Genomic DNA, 17347 nt, shown 5'->3' with positions numbered 1-17347 from the left:
CAGGCCCTTAGCACAACGGGGACCCTAGACAAGACCCCTTCCCGTCCCACCTCCCTGGGTCTTCTGTCTTTTCCATCAATCAGCTGTTCCTCCCTTCCCTGCAGTCCTGCCTCGGCTCCCATGCGATTCTGGGGGTGCCCCTAGACAAGGCTGGGGGGTGTGCCCGAACACCAAGCCCCGAGGGGGCTGTACTCCAGCATGACCCTGCGACCCACTGCCCCCGAAGGTCTAGACACCGCAGGAGCTCCGGCAGTAACCTTAGCCAGTCATGGAGCCCAGGCCAGGCCTTGGGCTCAGCATGTCCATGAGAGGGGAGCTGTGACACCTGCTTACACAGAGTTGGGGGTCAGTCATGTCCCTCTCCAGCCCAGAGTGGAGGCTCCAGGGGTGAGAAAAAGAAAGGAGCTCAGGCTCTTTGCACAAACGGGACCCTAGACAAGACCTGGCCCCTTCCTGTCCCACCTCCAGCCTCCACCAGGGGCTGGAGCCGAGGCTCCAGGCATGGCCCATGGTGGAGGCAGGAGGCAAGTGGTGCTGCCTCATGAACAGGAGGGTGGGGGTGCAGGGGGGGCAGATGGAGCAGCCCCACTGGGTTATCTGAGGACAGTGGGGGGGACCAGTGGGCCTCCTGCCATTCCTCCTCGAGTCCGTCTCTCTTACTTCAGGGATAGCCTAGACAGGGTGGTTCGCCCCGTCCCCGCCAGCCCATCGGTGTGGCCTGTCCCCATCTCCCACTGCAGTGACGAATCTCCTGCTAGCCCAGCTCCTGTCATGCTCAGAGAATGCCTGTCCCCATATCAGCCTTGAGTGACATTTTAAAAGTTCCTGTGTCTGAGCCTCGGGCACACCAACCCTGGAGAGTGAGAGACAGGGCACAGGCCACGGCGGATGGAGCCAGAGTGGAGGCGGGCGTCATGGGGCCCTGGGGCTGGGATGCGGGGGGCGCCCTACAGAGAAGAGGCAGGACCTTAGAAGGACCCCATGGGGACAGGCGAGTTCCCCAAGGGGCACCTCAGGAGACTCAGAAGGCCGCGCCCATCAGGGCAGAGCTGCCCCTCACAGGCGTGGGGGGCACACGGGGACTCGGAGCCTGGTGGAGGTGCTGTGTTTGTGGACCTACCTTGGTTAAGCCCCTTCCCGGTGTGTACGTGTGCTGGGCACGTGTACACCGTATCCCTCAGCCGCTGGCAGCCGGAGCAGGACAGTTCTCTCCTTGCCGCCCCCTGGGAGGGGCCCGGTGTCTGGGCCCGCCGTACCCCACACTGCACCCCGTCCCCCTGACCTGGGATCCTGGCTGGAATCGGAGCCCCCAGGCCCAGCCCTTTCGCCCCCAGTGCCCCAGTGGCTCTCCCGAGCTCCCCAGCTCCCCGCAAGGCCCATCCCTCCTGTCTCCCACCCAGCTCGGGGCAGGCCTGGGTGGACGTGGCCGGGGGTGAGCCACCAGCAGGCCCAGCAGGCCCACTCCCGCCCTGCCTCGGGAAGGGGTGAAGTCCCGGCGCTCCTGGGGCTGAGTCCCTCCTTCCCCCTGTGCCCCACTGAGGGGGCCAGAGGGGCCTGGGCACTGGGGGTCGGCGGGCCCCTGGGAGAGGCTGGTCCGAGCTGCTGGCCGGGAGCCCGATGCCCCGTGTGCGTCCCAGCCGGGGAGCGCCCACCCTGCTGGCAGGCTGGCGGTCTGACCGGCCGTGAAGCCACCATGAAGCCACCGGAGACGCCTCAGCCTGCTGGCTCCTTGCTGGGCGACCAGCGGAGATGTCGCTGCTCCCTGGGCCTTCGGGCCTTCTCATACTTCTTTAGGGAGAACGGAGGGAGGTCATCGGGTCAGAGGCACCTCAAGCCAAGGGCACCCGGAGCATTGAGTCCTGGTGCTGGGACGGGGCCCCGACGTTCAGACAGGGCCATATAACCTAGAGCCACGGTGTGGCCCAGCAAGGCACAGCTGCGACAGTGTGTCACCCACTTGTTCCCAAACTGCTTTTCCAGATAGATGCTTGGAACATCCTCACTGCAACTCGGTGAGGTGGACAGAGTGACAGGGACAGCCCTTTTAACAGGGAAATGGGGGGGGGGGGGCACATGCCCTAAGGTCACGCTGCATGTGTTAGCTGATGGGCACCTTGTGGCTGCCGAGTCCCCTTGGGCCCCAGGTGTCCCTCCTGCCCTCAGTGTCAGCTCTCTGCGTGTCCTGTTAGGAAGCCACACCCCGTGCAGATGCCGCCCGGCCGTTGTCTGCCAGGCCTTGTGCTCACGGCCACGCTGAGGATTAGCTGCCTGATTCCTCTGGGGCGGAGGAGCCGAACGAGGCTGGCGCAGCTGCTGCTCTGCCTCAGTTTCCCTTTGTTGAGCGCAGGCCATGAGTGCAGGGAAGGTCTTCTTGGTGGCAAGGGGGCAGGCGGTTGGAAGGCTGATTCCCCTCCATTCCCCCATCTGTCCCCCAGGGTGAAGGTGTCCTCTCGGCACAGCCCACAGCCACCTGCGATGACAAGGTGCAGTCTCTGGAGCCCCATGTGGGGCTCGATCTCGGGTCTCCAGGATCACGCCCTGGGCGGAAGGCGGCCCTCAACCGCTGAGCCACCCGGGGATCCCCTCCAGCTGAGCATTTAATAGCAGGGAAAGAAGAGCTGGGGATAGTTTACAGCTGCGTTGAAGCTTCCAGGCATCCACCCTTGTGCCCATGCGCAGAGCGCCTCACGGTCCCTGCTGTGCCTGGATCTGCTGTCCCTGGCTTTGAGACCTTGAGCCCAAGGGCCCCTGCTGGGTGACCTGGGCAAGTGACTCACCGCGTCTGTGTCTCAGGAGCACCATCGGCAGCCCCGGCGGTGCCTGTGAGGGGGGCCTCCTCTGATGGATCGATGAGCCTGCCCTGTCCCCACCCCTCCGCGGCCTGCGTGGCTGCTGCCTCAGCACGTTGGCTGGACTCTGGACTCTGGGTCCTCAGGGCCAAGGAGGCCGGGAGCCCGTTGGTCTGGGGCCCTCTGGGTGTCGGCTCTGTACAGATCTGGGAAGGGCTGGAAGCCAGCTGGAGAGGGGTGCCCAAGCTTCCCTGCCTAGGGTCTCCGAGGGAGTGTGGGTGTGGGGAGCCCTGGGGTTTCTGTGGCACCCAGGAAGGGGCACAGGGCGACCGGTGCCACCGAGCAGCCTCCCAGGCCTTTCTAACCAGCTCAGGGGAGCCAGATTCGTGGTCCCTGTGGCTGCTTCTGTGATGACCCAGATGCCTGGGGTCCTGGGGGCCCTGGGGGGCCCCCCTCGTGAGGTGTCCTAGCTGCAATATTTTTAAATGGCTTGAGCCCCCATTCTAAAAATGTCGGGAAGCCCAGGGTCCTCCGTCCGTAAGTACCTCTGGGGCTGGGATCTCAGGGGGCCTAGGTTTCTCCTCCTGCCTCCTCTCCCACCCATGCCCTCTATGCTGGGCAGCTCCCCGATCCCCTCCGCCCCGGGACCACCCACACGACACTAGGTGGAGTCACTGACTTTACGGAAGGTTTGGGGTGCCCGAGGGGCCCTCTCTGTGCCTTCTCCCCATCCTCCAACATGGCCTGAGAGACCCACTTCCTCTGGATTTATTAAGAAGAACAATTTCCCTTCCCCCCTGCTGGCTCCAGGCTGGTGCCCAGGCCGAGCACAGCCTGTAGCCCTGGGAGCGTCCCCTCGGGCCACCCAGCGGCGGGACAGCTCAGGCGGCAGGTGGGCCAGGGCAGCTGCCCATCCCCGGCCCCGGGCTTCTGTGTGAGTCTGGATGGCACATCACCGAGTGACAGCCTCTCCTCTGCGTCCACCGGGTCGCCGGCTTTGTCTGCAGAACTGCCAGGGGTGGGGGCTCCCAGGTCCCAGGCGCCCTGCCCTTTGGGGAAACTGGTTGCCCACTGGCGTGGCTTTGCCCTGCAGAGCCCCTGTGATGAACCGACTCCACCCCGGGGGCCTGGCGGATCCGGCTCTGCGGCTGCTCCGCCTTCGGGGCAGGGCTGCAGGGCCCCAGAGGGCTGCAGGGCACCGGCTGGGCCCTGGGCCCGGTCCCCGCTTGAGCTCCTCGCAGGTGCCCCCGGAGCCTCTGGCAGCGGCTCGGGCGGATTCGCTGGCGGCAGCTCCGCCCCGGGCCCCCACCGCCACCGCCACCGCCACCGCCACATGGTGCTCTTAAGCCGCATCTCTCCTTGGCTATCGTTTGCATAAATAATAATAATAAAACCCGCCACTCCCACCTTCCCGTGGGACCAGAGCCACGATGTGCGTGGGGGGCTGGCCGTGGCCGTGGCTCCGTCACCGGGCTGGGCCCGAGGCTGCGGGGCTGGGGAGCGGGCGCCTCCGGGGAGACCCACGGTTGGTCCCGGGCTTCCCCAGCGCCAAGGGTACGCCCAGGGGGGCTCCGGCTTCGTGCTGTCAGGACCCCGGCCTGTGTGGGCGCTGGTGGCAAGTGCCGAAGCTCTGATCAGCTCGAGTAGGCGGCCCTGGTGTCCCTTTAGACCAGAGGGTGCGATTGAAAACACTGGGCACCTTCCTGGAGGCCTGGGGGTGGCGGTGGGGGTGCCCTAGGGAGGGCAGGTGAGGACTGGGGGTGGCAGCGTCACAGGGGCAACTGCCTGTCATTCAGATGCTCACCAGGCGGGAGACCTGTTTCTGGACCGGGGGGTGGTGGGGAGGGACTAACAGAATCAGATGGTAATGTCAGCTTCAAGGTCGGGACGAGGGCACATCAGGCATCCTGTCCCTGAGAGATGGCATGCCTGTTGCTCCCCATGGTGACACACCCCATATCTGCTACCTGAGCCCCGTTGGGCTGGGTGCAGGGACAGGGGCTCAAGGGCACTCCAGCGGGAACCACATATTCATATTTAACATCTAGCTCCGGCTGGCACCTGTGCCCTGTCATCTGGGCCCCCACCCCGACATGGTTACCAGTGTCCTGGGGGAAGAGAATGAGGGTGTCCAGCAAGGGACACCACCTCCAATGAGGGACATCCCCTCCCCACTTGCTCACTTCCATTTCTTAGAGTTTAGTGTGTCTGCCTCAGTGGATTTGTGGATAATGTGGTCTAATTTTAAACAAACGAATCTTCCAAAACAATCAAGTAGCTTCTGAAAGAGCTCGGTAAAGAAACTGCAAATAATATGGATAATCCCCACGGGGTAAGCAACCACAGAAGTGGCAGTTCTGACATGTCCCCCCTCCTGACACATGCTCATCATCCCCCCGGTGCAGACCTGATGAGAAATTAGCTCTAAGTTTTAAAAAAATAAACAAAACTGAACTGTTTGAAGCAACTCCACTGCCATCATTACTGGGGAAGCTTGCCCCGAGTGACAGGTGCCGAGAGAAGCTAGTCAACAGCAGCACGACATCCTCACGGAAAAAAACAAAAAAACAAAAAAACAAAAAACAAAAAACACAAGCTTTCAGAACACGGAGACAAAACCCCCCCCGCAATTCTTTTCCCAGGGATGCTTAAAGTTAGGTGCTTCTCAACTCAGTTACTTTTTGATATTTCCCTTAGCGATGATAAATATTTGGAAAGCTCTTTTAAAGTTTCTTGCATAATAGCATGAGACAAAAAAAAAAAAAAAAAACCTACCACCAGGCAAACACTTCGTTTTTCTCTGCCGCAGTAAAAATGGCAGAAACAATGAACAGAAAATGATCTGTCGACAAACCGAAAGGCATTTCTTTGTCAGCAAATACTGTTGAAAGATGTAGAGAAAACACTACCACAGATTGGAGGGAAGTGTTAGCGCAAATTACCCCGTGTGGGAGGCTTGCTGCACGGTGTCTACACAGCTCCGCTCGAGGTATCTGCTGGTTCTGGTCCCATAATGAAATACACAAACCATTTGCGTGTGTGAGTGTGTGTGAGTGTGAGTGTGTGTGTGTGTGTGTGTGAGAGAGAGAGAGAGAGAGAGAGAGTCAGGAAAGGAAACCTGTAGGAGAAAAGATAGGTGCCCAACAGTGGATGCTTTGTTTAATAAGAGCAATTGCAAAAATAAATAAATAAATAAATAAATAAATAAATAAATAATAAATAAATAGAGCAATTGCAAACGGCGGGGGGTGGGGGGTGGGGGAGGACACAGCATTAGGGTACCCGACGCCGAACAGCTACTGGGGAAGGATTTTTAAAGGCTTCTGGGCGAGGGAAAGGTGCAGAGGTAGCGGCAGCTCCCCAGCCCACGCACAGGCCCATCCCGTCAACCCAATGCAGGAAAGAATTAGAAGCCAGAGGGCCCGTAAAATGCTGCAGGAGCCCCCAGGGGTGTTGACTTTAGAAAGTCAAGGTTGTTCTAGCAGACTTGAGTCTTTTTTTTAAATTTTTATTTATTTATGATAGTCACACACAGAGAGAGAGAGAGAGAGAGAGAGAGAGAGGCAGAGACACAGGCAGAGGGAGAAGCAGGCTCCATGCACCGGGAGCCCGACGTGGGATTCGATCCCGGGTCTCCAGGATCGCGCCCTGGGCCAAAGGCAGGCGCCAAACCGCTGCGCCACCCAGGGATCCCCAGACTTGAGTCTTTATGATACTTGGTAATAAGATGGGGTGTGACCAGGGAAACTTCCAGACCACACAGGACGAGTCATCTTGATGGCAAAGAATTGAAAAGGGCTGTCGTGGAGTCCCCTCCCTCTCTTTCCTCACAGCTTTTCCTCCTTAAACACGGAGGAGGAGACATTTCTTGAGGAGACAAGAGCTGTTTTAGGCACCCAGTAAAATTATTAGAAAAATAGATTCACCTTCGCTGCATCTGCCTCTTCCAGGTAAAGTGTAATTTTTAAATGTAATTTCTGTGCTGAAAAATCCATTCTTTTAAAGTGTACAATCCGTGGTTTTAGGATAGTCAAAGTGGTGCAATCGTTACCACTAACTCCAGAATAACCTGCTTTTTAAAACTGTAGAGTTTTACATTTAAAAATTTTTATTTTGTTTAAGTAAACTCTACCCTCGGGATCCCTGGGTGGCGCAGCGGTTTGGCGCCTGCCTTTGGCCCAGGGCGCGATCCTGGAGACCCGGGATCGAATCCCACATCAGGCTCCCGGTGCATGGAGCCTGTTTCTTCTCCCTCTGCCTATGTCTCTGCCTCTCTCTCTTTCTCTCTCTGTGACTATCATAAATAAATAAAAATAAAAAATAAAAATTAAAAAAAAAATAAGTAAACTCTACCCTCAACATGGGGCTTGAACTTAACGACCTTCAAAATCAAGAGTCGCACCCTCGACCCACTGAATCATCCAGGCCCCCCTAAACCTGTAGAGTTTTAAAATGTAGAGTTTCCTTGGACTTTGAACCCATTTATGAAACATAAACATTCGGCACCTTCCCACTGGTTTGTAAGACCAACTCGTTGACAACAGGGAAGACAGAAATGTAACAGCTGGATTTGATCAAATCTTTGCATAACTGGTGGATGGAGTTTAAAAATGAATATGATGGTTTAGCAAGCCTAGCTAATCGTGCCCTTTTTCCATGCAGCTCCCATATTTTTGTGACAGCCACTAAGATCCAGAATTGAAATAAACTGCCCTGAGGGCCGTGCCTTCAAATTGATGTTTTACAGTGCAAAATCAAGAGTTTAGTAAATAAGAATTATAACAACTCAGTATGGTGACAGATGGTAACTAGACTTACTGTGGGGGCCCATTTCTCATTGTATATGTCTATCGAATCACCGTGTTGGACACCTGAAACTAATACAATCGGGTATGTCAATTATTCCTCAATTTTTAAAAAGATTTTAGTAAATAAGAAAGCATACTCAATCATATTGATATTTCCAGTGAGAGCAAAATGCTTTTTTGCACCTTTGCAAATGTACAAATAAATCTGTAATTTTGTAAAATTTATTTAAAAATACAGTTGATGTCATTTTCATAAATTCTTTTCAGTGTTCCCCGAGGGAGGGGAGTTAGATACTCAACAAGCACAGCTCTAAGGGAGGGGGTGCTCCGGAATATTTTTGGATGGAGGTCAGAAATGTTTGGAGTCTGCACCTCCTCTCTGGTTTCCCAGCTCCCACCTCTACCCTCTTCCTACAAACAAAACAAAACAAAACAAAACAAAACAAAACAAAACAAAACTCTGATCCCTGAAATAATCAGAGTGGTATTTTCTAAGAGTCAGGTCATGTTATGTATGCCCCTGCTCAAATCCTTTCCAATCATATACCACACTTTGGGTCAAGCTCCCAACCCTCATCATCCCTCAGGTTTCACTCCCTACTCTGTGCCACCCGCACTCTGATCCAGCTATTAGTCTGGAAGAACACTTGCTGATCGCTGCCTCAGGGCCTTTGCACAGCTGTTCCTTCTGCCTTGCTCATGGCCTCCTTTCCTTGTCTTTGCTCCATGGTCTGCTCCTCAGGCAGCCCCTCCCTGACTTCCTGATCTGAATTGTCCACCCCACCCCCTCACTCACAGACTACTTCTGTGCTCCCACACACTAATGATTTTTCTTTCTAGAACATATCACAACTGGCATTACTCTGCATAACAGTTTATTTGATTATTGTTTTGTCCCTCTCAGTAGCATAGAGGCGCGGGGAGGAGAGGGAATTTCCTCACAGACATGCTCCTTGGATCTCCCAGCCTGGAATGGGCACTGGGGGGTGAACATCAGTAGCTAAGTGACTTGGGACCTCTCTCCCACTCTGGGTCAGCATGTCCTGTGTGCAATAGTAGGCTGGGCCCCCAGGAGGTGCCCAAGGTGGGTGGTACCGCACCCCGGCCCGCAGCCTCCTCAGCCAGCAAGGGGCCTGCAGGGCGTGTTGCGGGGTGACAGGAAGCCACCCCTTTCCAGTCACGGTGACATGCCCGAGTCCTCGGGTCCCCAAGGTGCTGTGGAGACTGTGGCCAAGAAACATGTGTACTGCGGGGTCTGGGCGAGTGGTGGCCCCGTGAGGGACGCCTCCAGGATGGGGCTCACCTGGTCCCCTGCCAGGGCTCTCTGCAGGGCAGGGCCTGGTGGTCGGAGCCGCCCCACCCCGCACCCCCACCCGACCCCGTCCTCACCCTGGCGCTGAGGCTGGGGGTGGGGAATCGAGAACAGCTCAGGGGGACGGTGGGTGCCAGGGGAAGCCTCCACTACGGGCGAGGGTCTGGGGGCGGGGTCCGCGCTGGGGGCTCCCGGGACCGAGCCGGGAGCGGAATAGGAGTGGGCGGGGCCCGGGATGGGGCGGGGCGGGGCCCGGGATGGGGCGGGGCGGGGGCGCTCAGGGCTCGGCCTACGCCAGCAGCGCGAGCAGCAGCGCCCCGGTCAGCAGCTGCAGCATCAGCTGCGCTGCGGGGCCGGGAAGCGCGGCATCGGTGGGGGTGGGGGTGCGGGTGGGGGTGCGGGTGGGGGTGCGGGTGGGGGTGCGGGTGGGGGTGGGCGCGGCCGAGGGCTGCAGGTTGCAGTCAGCGTAGGGCTCGAGGCAGGCGGCGAAGGCCATGACGTGCGCCACGAAGCTCTGCTCCTGCACGCCGTGCACCAGGTGCGCCTGCGGGCCGCGCGCGAACACCGCCACGTCCTCGCCGCCGTGGGTCTCGGAGTCCAGGGGCACCGCGGCCTGCGGCTTGTATGCGGGGTCCCCTGGCGGGGCGGGGCGGGGGGCTTCAGGGCCGGCAGGGCGGGCGGCCTCCCCATCCGGGTTCCCCCGCCGTGCCCCCCCCCCGCCCCCAGCGCCCCCCAGCCCGAGCCGGGGTGCTCACTGCTCTCGGCGTCGGAGACGTTGGGCCGGGGGACCCCGCTGAGCGCGAAGCCGGGGCCGTTGCCATACAGGATGGAGGTGTAGGTCTTGTTGTCTTTGGCCATGCTGGGGGCCAGCCCTGCGGGGAGGAGGGGCCTGCGAGCACCCGACCGGCCGCGGCGACGGGGCCCCCGCGTGCCAGACCCAGGCTGCCCACCCACTGGCCCAGTCCTCACAGGAGCCCCACGCGGCATTGCTACTACCCCACTTGACAGGCGAGGAAACTGAGACCCTGAGCCATTTCTGCCACCCGACTCGTGGACAGCACCTGCCCCCTCCCTGGGCCTACCGAAAACGGAGCTCCCTCGCAGGGTGTAGCCCCCGAAGGAGAACACGTGAGAGTGGTCGGCGGTGACCAGGGTCAGTGTGTCCCTCTCGCTCGTGAGCTGGCCCGCCTTGTCAATGGCGGAATCGAACATGACGGCCTCCGTCAGGGCCAGGTAAGCTGTGCCGTCGTGATGACCGTGGTCGATGCGGCCTCCTGCAAGCAGGGCCCGGGCAAGGTGGCCAGTGCCCCACCTGCCCCGACCGTCCCCACTCCTGTGCTCAGCAACGGCTGCCGCTCACCTTCCACAAAGAGGTAGAAGCCCTTGGGGTTCCTGCTCAGCAGCCTCAGGGCCGCCTCTGTCATCTCCATCAGGGATGGGTCCTGGATTCCGTCTCGGTGGACATCATATTTGGTGTCTCCTGGCTCAAAGAGGCCTGCGGGAAAGGGGTTCCGGTGGTGACTGGCTGGGGAGACGGGAGGGCCAGGGGCGTGGACCCCCGTGTCCATGCTTGGCTCTCTGAGGACTCGGGAAGCCAGGCAGGAAAGTGGGGGCGTCTGGGGTCATTACCCATGAGGTGTGTCACAGAGGCGTCCTGGGATGCCTGAATGAGCGCCGTGCGATTCCACACATACCGGGCACCCTGGGAGGGGCAGAAGCGAGCCTCAGTCCAGAGCCCTCCGAGCCTTGTCCCTGTTGTATCCCTGGCGCCCACAGGCCCCCATCACCTGGTACTTGGCCTGCCATTCCTGCACCAGGTTCCGCCCGTCCAACCGGATTCCGTTCTGTTTGGCGTCAGTTGGATACTCAGGATCCGGAGTCCCCTTGGGAAACATGTACTTTCGGCCTCCGCCCAGGATCACCTGTAGCCAAAGGATTGGGGAGGAGGGCTTGGGGCCTGGCTTGCCCTTTGCTCCCTCCTCAGACAGCCATAGCTCCCCTACCAGGTCTGTGGGTGTGGCCTGGGCCCAGCTGTACCACCTCCACACCGTCCCCCCCTCGGCCCCCCCATTCCCCAAGATCTGGGAGACCCCGCCAGGCCCCAGAGCTAGGCTGTCAGTTGCCTGGGACTATGGCCCGTGCACGCCCCCTCCCCACCCTTGGGGTCCCACATCAATTTCCATGTTGGAGATGAGCTGCTGGGCGATGTCCTGGCATCCGTCCTCCAGCGCCTTGGCAGGCATGTTGGCGTCCGAGTACCAGTTGCGGTTTACTACGTGTGCGTAGGTGCCGGCTGGCGAGGCATGCTGCACTCTCGTGGTGGTCACCACCCCCACAGACTTCCCTGAGGGGGCAGAGGTCAGGGTGAGCCCCTGAGGTCTCTAATCCTGCCTCTGCCCACTAAGCTGGCCCCAAGCTCACCTGCTTTCTTGGCCCGGTTCATCACGGAGATGACCTCATTGCCACGTGTCGTGTTGCACTGGTTAAAGCGGGCGGCCGCGCTCACACCAATGGTCTGGTAGTTGGCCTTGACCCCGCACAGGTAGGCCGTGGCTGTGCCTGCGCTATCTGGCACCTGTCTGTCCACGTTGTAGGTCTGGGGAACAGAGACACCCTCAGCTCTGTCATGACACCATCAGACGGCCAAGATCCTGACCCAGGCCCCAGGGCCCACCCTCACTGCGCTGGTGGGGAGCATCCTGAGGCCACCCTGCTCTTACCTTGGACAGAGCCAGGTATGGAAATTGGTCCATGGCCAGGGGTGTCTCAGGTCCCAGATTGTCATTAATTTGCCCTTTGAGGATCCGAGTGGCCGTCACTGTGGGCACCCCCATCCCTGAAGGAGCACACCTCGTCAGGCCTGAGTCCTCAGCATTGCTCTGTGTCCACTGGCAGCCCTGGGTGCCAGGGTGTGGGAGCCCACAGGGCACGGACAGGCCTTGCACACTCACCATCCCCCAAAAAGAGAATGAGGTTCTTAGCAGCTGTCTGGATGGGCTGCAGCTTCTTAGCGGCGTCCAGGGCCTGGGCCGCCTGGCGGTTCCAGAAGGCTGGGTCCTCCTCCTCAGCTGGCCAAGGGGAGAGTGGAGGTCAGGTCGGTGTTTGGGGGAGTGCCCCAGGTGTGTGTGTGGGGGGAAGCTGGGAGGTGCCTCCTTACCTGGGATGATGCCAAGGGCCAGCCGTGGCCTCAGGCCCAGCAGCAGCAGCAGCAGCAGCACCCGGGCCCCCTGCATGGCTGTGGGATGGCAGGGGCGCGGCAAAGCCAGGACTGCGGCAGGCTGGGACCCCGGCGGGGCCAGAGCTAGGGTACCAGCTGCCGTACCAGCCAGCGGGCCTTTAGTCGGGGCAGGACTTTGTCCCTGGCTGTAAAAGTCTCCATGTCCCTCCCATTGTCCCCGGTGGCCACCCTGACCCCGCCCCTGCCCTGTGACTCTAAGTCCGCTGGCAGAAGGGATATGGCAAGGTGTGGCCGAGCAAGCCTCGGGGCAGGGGTCCTGGAAGAGGCAGGTGTGTCCACACGGGATAATCCCAGCAGCCTCCCCAGGGTGGGGTGGGGACCAGGGGGCACACCCCCTGTGGGTCAGGAGCATTGCAGGGCCCCGTGGGGGCTGCTCCTGACCCTTTGCTCACACGGTCTCGTGGAGAACCATTACTCCTTCGTGCACCGCATTTGTTCAGTGTTTTCTGAAAGCCAGCTTTCTCTGGCCGGGCTCGGTTCTGGGTGCTGAGAGGAGGGGATGGGGTGTGAAGCACACAGCCTGGGCCAGCGGCCTGGGTTTGGCTTCCTTTTTTTTTTTTAATTTTTTATTTTATTTATGAGTCACACACACACACACAGAGAGGCAGAGACACAGGCAGAGGGAGAAGCAGGCTCCATGCACCGGGAGCCCGACGTGGGACTCGATCCCGGGTCTCCAGGATCGCGCCCTGGGCCAAAGGCAGGCGCTAAACCGCTGCGCCACCCAGGGATCCCTGGGTTTGGCTTCCTGATGCTGCTGAGGCCCAGTGACACGGGAAAGGTGGGGTGGCCTGGCTCTGACCAGGCTTGGTGTGGGCAGGTGGGGGAGGTGCTGGGCTCAGAGGGCACCCCGGAGGCCGGACCCAGAGTTCCCGTGCTGTGGAAAAGGGTGGGACTGATGGTGACAGAGCAGAACCTTGTCTGTGCGTCCAGTTACTGAGAACCGGGCGGGCCTTGTGCGGGGTGTGTGCTTGTGCGTGTGTCTGGGGGGGGCGGGGAGGGAGGCCCAGTGTACGTGAGGTTGATCTCTGCTCCCTTGGACAGGCAGACAGAACGCAGGGGTGAGTCTCTCCTCTCCACGGGCCGCGCACACCCACAGGTGTAGCTTCTGTTAGGGAGCTAAGAGGCTTCAGTAGCCAGGCTGGTGCGGGGACACCTGGGTGCCTCAGGGGTTGAGCGTCTGCCTTCGGCCCAGGGCGTGATCCCGGGTCCCAGGAGCGAGTCCCACATCGGGCTCCCTGCATGGAGCCTGCTTCTCCCTCTGCCTGTGTCTCTGCCTCTCTCTGTGTGTCTCTCATGAATAAATAAATAAAATCTTAAAAAAAAAAAACAAAAGCATCCCTCCGATCCAGCAATCGCACTTCTGGGTGATATCCCAAAGAATTCAGAGCAAGGTCTAGAAGAGATATTTGCACTCCCTCGTTCATAGCAGCATTGTTCACAATAGCCAAAAGGGGCAAGCAGCTCTGGTGCCCATCGCCAGGTGAGCGTGTAAACAAGGTGTGCTCCATCCATGTCATGGAATATCATTCAGCCTTAAAAAGGCGGGCATCCTGTCGCCTGCTACACCATGGATGAACTTGGGGACATGATGCTAAGTGAAATAAGCCAGTCACAGAAGGACAAACGCTGCGTGACTCTACTCAGACTAGGAATCTAAAGTTGTCAGGTGGGTAGAGCCGGTTGCCAGGGGCCAGGAGGAGGAGGCGGCCCGGGAGGGGGTCGTTTAGTGGGCACAGAGTTCCAGTTCTGAAGAAGGAAACATTCTGGAGAGCTGCCCTACAACGGTGTGAATACGCTTACCTCTCCTGAACCAGACACAAACGGTCACGATGGTAAATTTTATGTTGTGCTTTTCATCACGATTTTTAAAATATTCAAAAAAGAAACACCTTCGTCCTGGCTCCACCCAACCCAGTGGGCCATGTAGCTCCCTTGGGGCGGGGGGTTGGGTCCTCCCTGCCCAGCCCCACTCTGCTCAAGCAGAGCTTTCCTGGGTTCCCCTCCCCTGACCTCCTCCCACCCGCTCACCAACCACACTGTCCTGGCTGTCCCCTAAATCTCTGGAGAGGTACCACCTTGGGAGGGAAACTTCCAGGCCTCTGAATGGCCCCCAGAGCTCCCTCTGTTCCCTGTAGTCTTGCTGTATTAGGCTAAAGTTCAGGGAAATACTAATCCCTGGGCAGGTCCTTAATTAATTAGTTGGTTCTTTTTACCAGGCTGTAGGTGAAAGGTTATGCCAAGATTAGTCGGCCTTCCAGGAATTCCCCATATCCTTTTCCAATTGGATTTTTTTTTTTTATTTTTTTTTAGAGAGATATCAAGCAAGAGAGTGCATGTGCAGGCAGGTGGAGGGGCAGAGGCAGAGGGAGGCTCTTCAGCAGCTCCACCCCCAGTGCAGAGCCTGATGAGGAGCTCAAGATCACGACCTGAGCTGAAACTAAGAGTCAGACGCTTAACGACTGGGCCACCCTGGGCCACCCAGGCGCGCCCCTCCTCCATACCTTTTTCAATCAAAATTTTTGACCTAACTTGTCGACTCACATGCAATTGTGAGAAAAAATACAGAGATCCCTTGTGTGGTACCCAGTTTCCCCCAAAGGTACAAAATCCACAGACTTTCAGATTTCTATTCGGATGTCCCCCCTTTTACGTGGACTCCTTTGTGCGGCTGTGTGGGCTCTACGCTATCTGGTCCCCTGCATGGGCTCATGTGAACTCCACTCACTGTAGTTGAGATACTGAGCAGCTCCAACCCCACGCGCTGGCACAGATGCTTTATAACCGCCCCTCCCTCCCACACCCCTGCTCAGTCTCTAACCCCTCTCCTGCATTTCTAAAATTTTGTCAATTCAAGTAAGTTACATACATGGCATCATATGGTCTCTGGGGGTTGGCTCTTTCTCACTCAGCATACTTCCCTGGAGATTCATTCATCCAAACACGGATCAGTAGCTGGCTCCTTTGTATGACTGAGTGTCTTCCTGTGGGATGAGTAGACCACAGTGTTTAACCCTTCACATGGCCAAGGACAGACACCTGTGCTGATTCCAGTTTGGGGGATTATAAATAAAGCTGCTGTGAATATTCACTCAGGCTTTTTTTTTTTGGAGGGGGGGGGGGACATACGTTTTCATTTCTCTGTAATAAAATGCCAGGAGTGCAGCTGCACTTCTTATGGTGGCGTTAAGTAATCATCAATTGTGATCAGCCTTGGTTTCTTGTGAATTTTGTCATGTGCCTGAGTGGGACTGACCCCATGTCACTGGCAGGAAACAAAGCAGGTCTGTCCACATTCAAAACCTGCAGCTATGACCTGGCTGTGCGGGAGCTGCCAGGGCACCCTGCCTCCTTGAGTCAGGCAGGCACCTTTGGGTGCCTGAGTCACCTGTGCTGACATCTGCTTATAGTCCTTCTCCCAGGACCCAGGATTACAGGTCCGCAGGCAGCAAGGTCTTTCTGGTGTGGAGTGAGAGATTACCTCTGGGGTAATCTGTGCAGCCTGCAGTCTGGCTGTCCTCGTCTGCTCCCTGGGAAGGAAGGGCTTGTCCTGTAGGGCCCCATCGGGAGCTCAGGCACCCTCCACCATCATCCTCATTTACCACCGGAGGCTGTCCAGGCCGTGTCCCAGCCCTGAGCACCGGGTGCATGTCGGCCCTGCCAGGGGCAGGGTGATGCTGGGCCCACCCCCGGAGCAGCTGCTGCCAACCCACGGATGGTATATGGCTTCTTCTTGCCTCCTGCCCTCCTGCCCTCCCGATGACACCCCCCTTGGGAACTATAGTGAGGCCCTGCCACTCAGGGGGAGCGGGGCAGGAGCTGGGAACGACTGCCGATCATCAAAAGACAACACCCCTCAGCACAATGGGGAGCACTTTGGGGAAACGGAGGCATCTCCTTCTAGGGGCCAGTTTCTCTCATTTGAGCCTCCCACCAGCCCTGTAGCAAAGGTAGGAGTGTCTCCACTCAGGCTGGGATGCTGGGAGCAAACACAGTTGGGTTTTGCCCTCTTTTTTCATGGGTAGCCCTCATGGGATCAGGGAGTAGGAAGGCTCCTGAAGGCCCGCCTGGCAGGCAGGAGGGAGGGCACGGGTGAGCAATGGGGGCAGAGGCATTATCTCAGCTCCACTCAGCCACAGTGGCAGTGCTTGACCCTCCCTGCACTTTTCTTTTCTTTTCTTTTTTTAGATTTATTTATTTGAGAGAGAGAGAGAGAGAGAGAGGGAGAGAGAGAGAGAGAGAATGCTTATTCAGGGGAGAGGGGCAGAGGGAGAGGAAGAGAGAATCTCAAGCAGACTTCCTGTTGAGGGAGGAGCCCAACTTGGGGCTCCATCTCATGACCCTGAGATAAGACCTGAGCTGAAACCAAGAGTCAGAAGCTCAATCAACTGCCCACCCAGGCACCCCCCTCCCCACCCTTCTGATGACATGTCTCCCCTCTGGCCAGTTCTGGGGCCAGCCCACCTATCTCTCCTCCTGGCCCAAGTGGGGGTGCCATCAAGAAAGTCACGGGGCCTGCGCCACTCACGGAACAGTTCGCCGCTTTGTGGCCTGGGGAACTGATGGACCACGAAGGACACTCAGCTGAGAGCAACAGGCTCAGCCAGGGTCACAGTCTCCGTGAGACAGATCTTAGAGGCAGCAGGGGAGGGAGCAGCCCCCAGCCTTTCTTTGCAGCTATGGTGCGTGTCTGGGGTCCCTGCTGCACGCCCAGAGACTGAGGCCCTGCCCTTCCCCAGGAGTAGAGGGGCGCGGACCAGAGAACAGCCCCAGGAGGGGGTGCCTCTGGAAGGAAGCAGCAACAGCACAGACCTTGGGGGCACCCATGGGGCCATGGAGGGGAAGGTTTGCCGAGGTCCCTTCCGGGGCTCAGTGGAGGGGTGTGCCTCTGAGGCTGGAGCTCAAGCGCACACTGGGGCACACCCCAGAACCCCAGGGGTTCCGCTGTACCCAAGTCACTTGGGAATCCCCTCACACTGGGCATTTTGACCTGCACGGGGGTCAGCACCAGCTCTGTGTCCGGGGCCAGAGTGAGGTTGCAAAGCCCAAAGGCGGGCCCCAGAAGGCAAGCGTTAATAGAGGGAACCCCTTACCCCAGCCTTGGAAACTGAGGCCTGGGAGGAGCATGAAGGCCTGCGAACCTCATGAGGCCATTGCAGCCGCCCTCAGCGAGGGTCCTGCGGCACAACCCAGAAGCTGG

The 17347-nt window shown here is 58.6% G+C and overlaps 1 protein-coding gene across 1 annotated transcript; it reads right to left on the bottom strand.

Moving 5' to 3' along the window:
• Positions 1–9198: 9198 nt before the first annotated feature.
• ALPI (alkaline phosphatase, intestinal) lies at positions 9199–15212 on the bottom strand. Its single transcript, XM_038573026.1, has 13 exons — positions 15017–15212; positions 12067–12633; positions 11861–11977; positions 11630–11745; positions 11331–11505; positions 11081–11253; positions 10697–10831; positions 10539–10611; positions 10270–10404; positions 9992–10183; positions 9665–9781; positions 9333–9545; positions 9199–9254 (listed from the first exon to the last, which is right to left on the bottom strand). The coding sequence occupies exons 2-13, from the start codon at positions 12497–12499 to the stop codon at positions 9199–9201; spliced, it is 1935 nt and encodes a 644-aa protein (XP_038428954.1). The 5' UTR covers positions 12500–12633; positions 15017–15212.
• Between the last annotated feature and the right edge of the window lie 2135 nt (positions 15213–17347).

This window comes from Canis lupus, chromosome 25, assembly GCF_011100685.1.
Source record: "Canis lupus familiaris isolate Mischka breed German Shepherd chromosome 25, alternate assembly UU_Cfam_GSD_1.0, whole genome shotgun sequence".
NCBI lineage: Eukaryota > Metazoa > Chordata > Mammalia > Carnivora > Canidae > Canis > Canis lupus.
The sequence above is the reverse complement of the archived record's forward strand: the minus strand, read 5'-3'. Positions and strand labels throughout refer to the sequence as shown.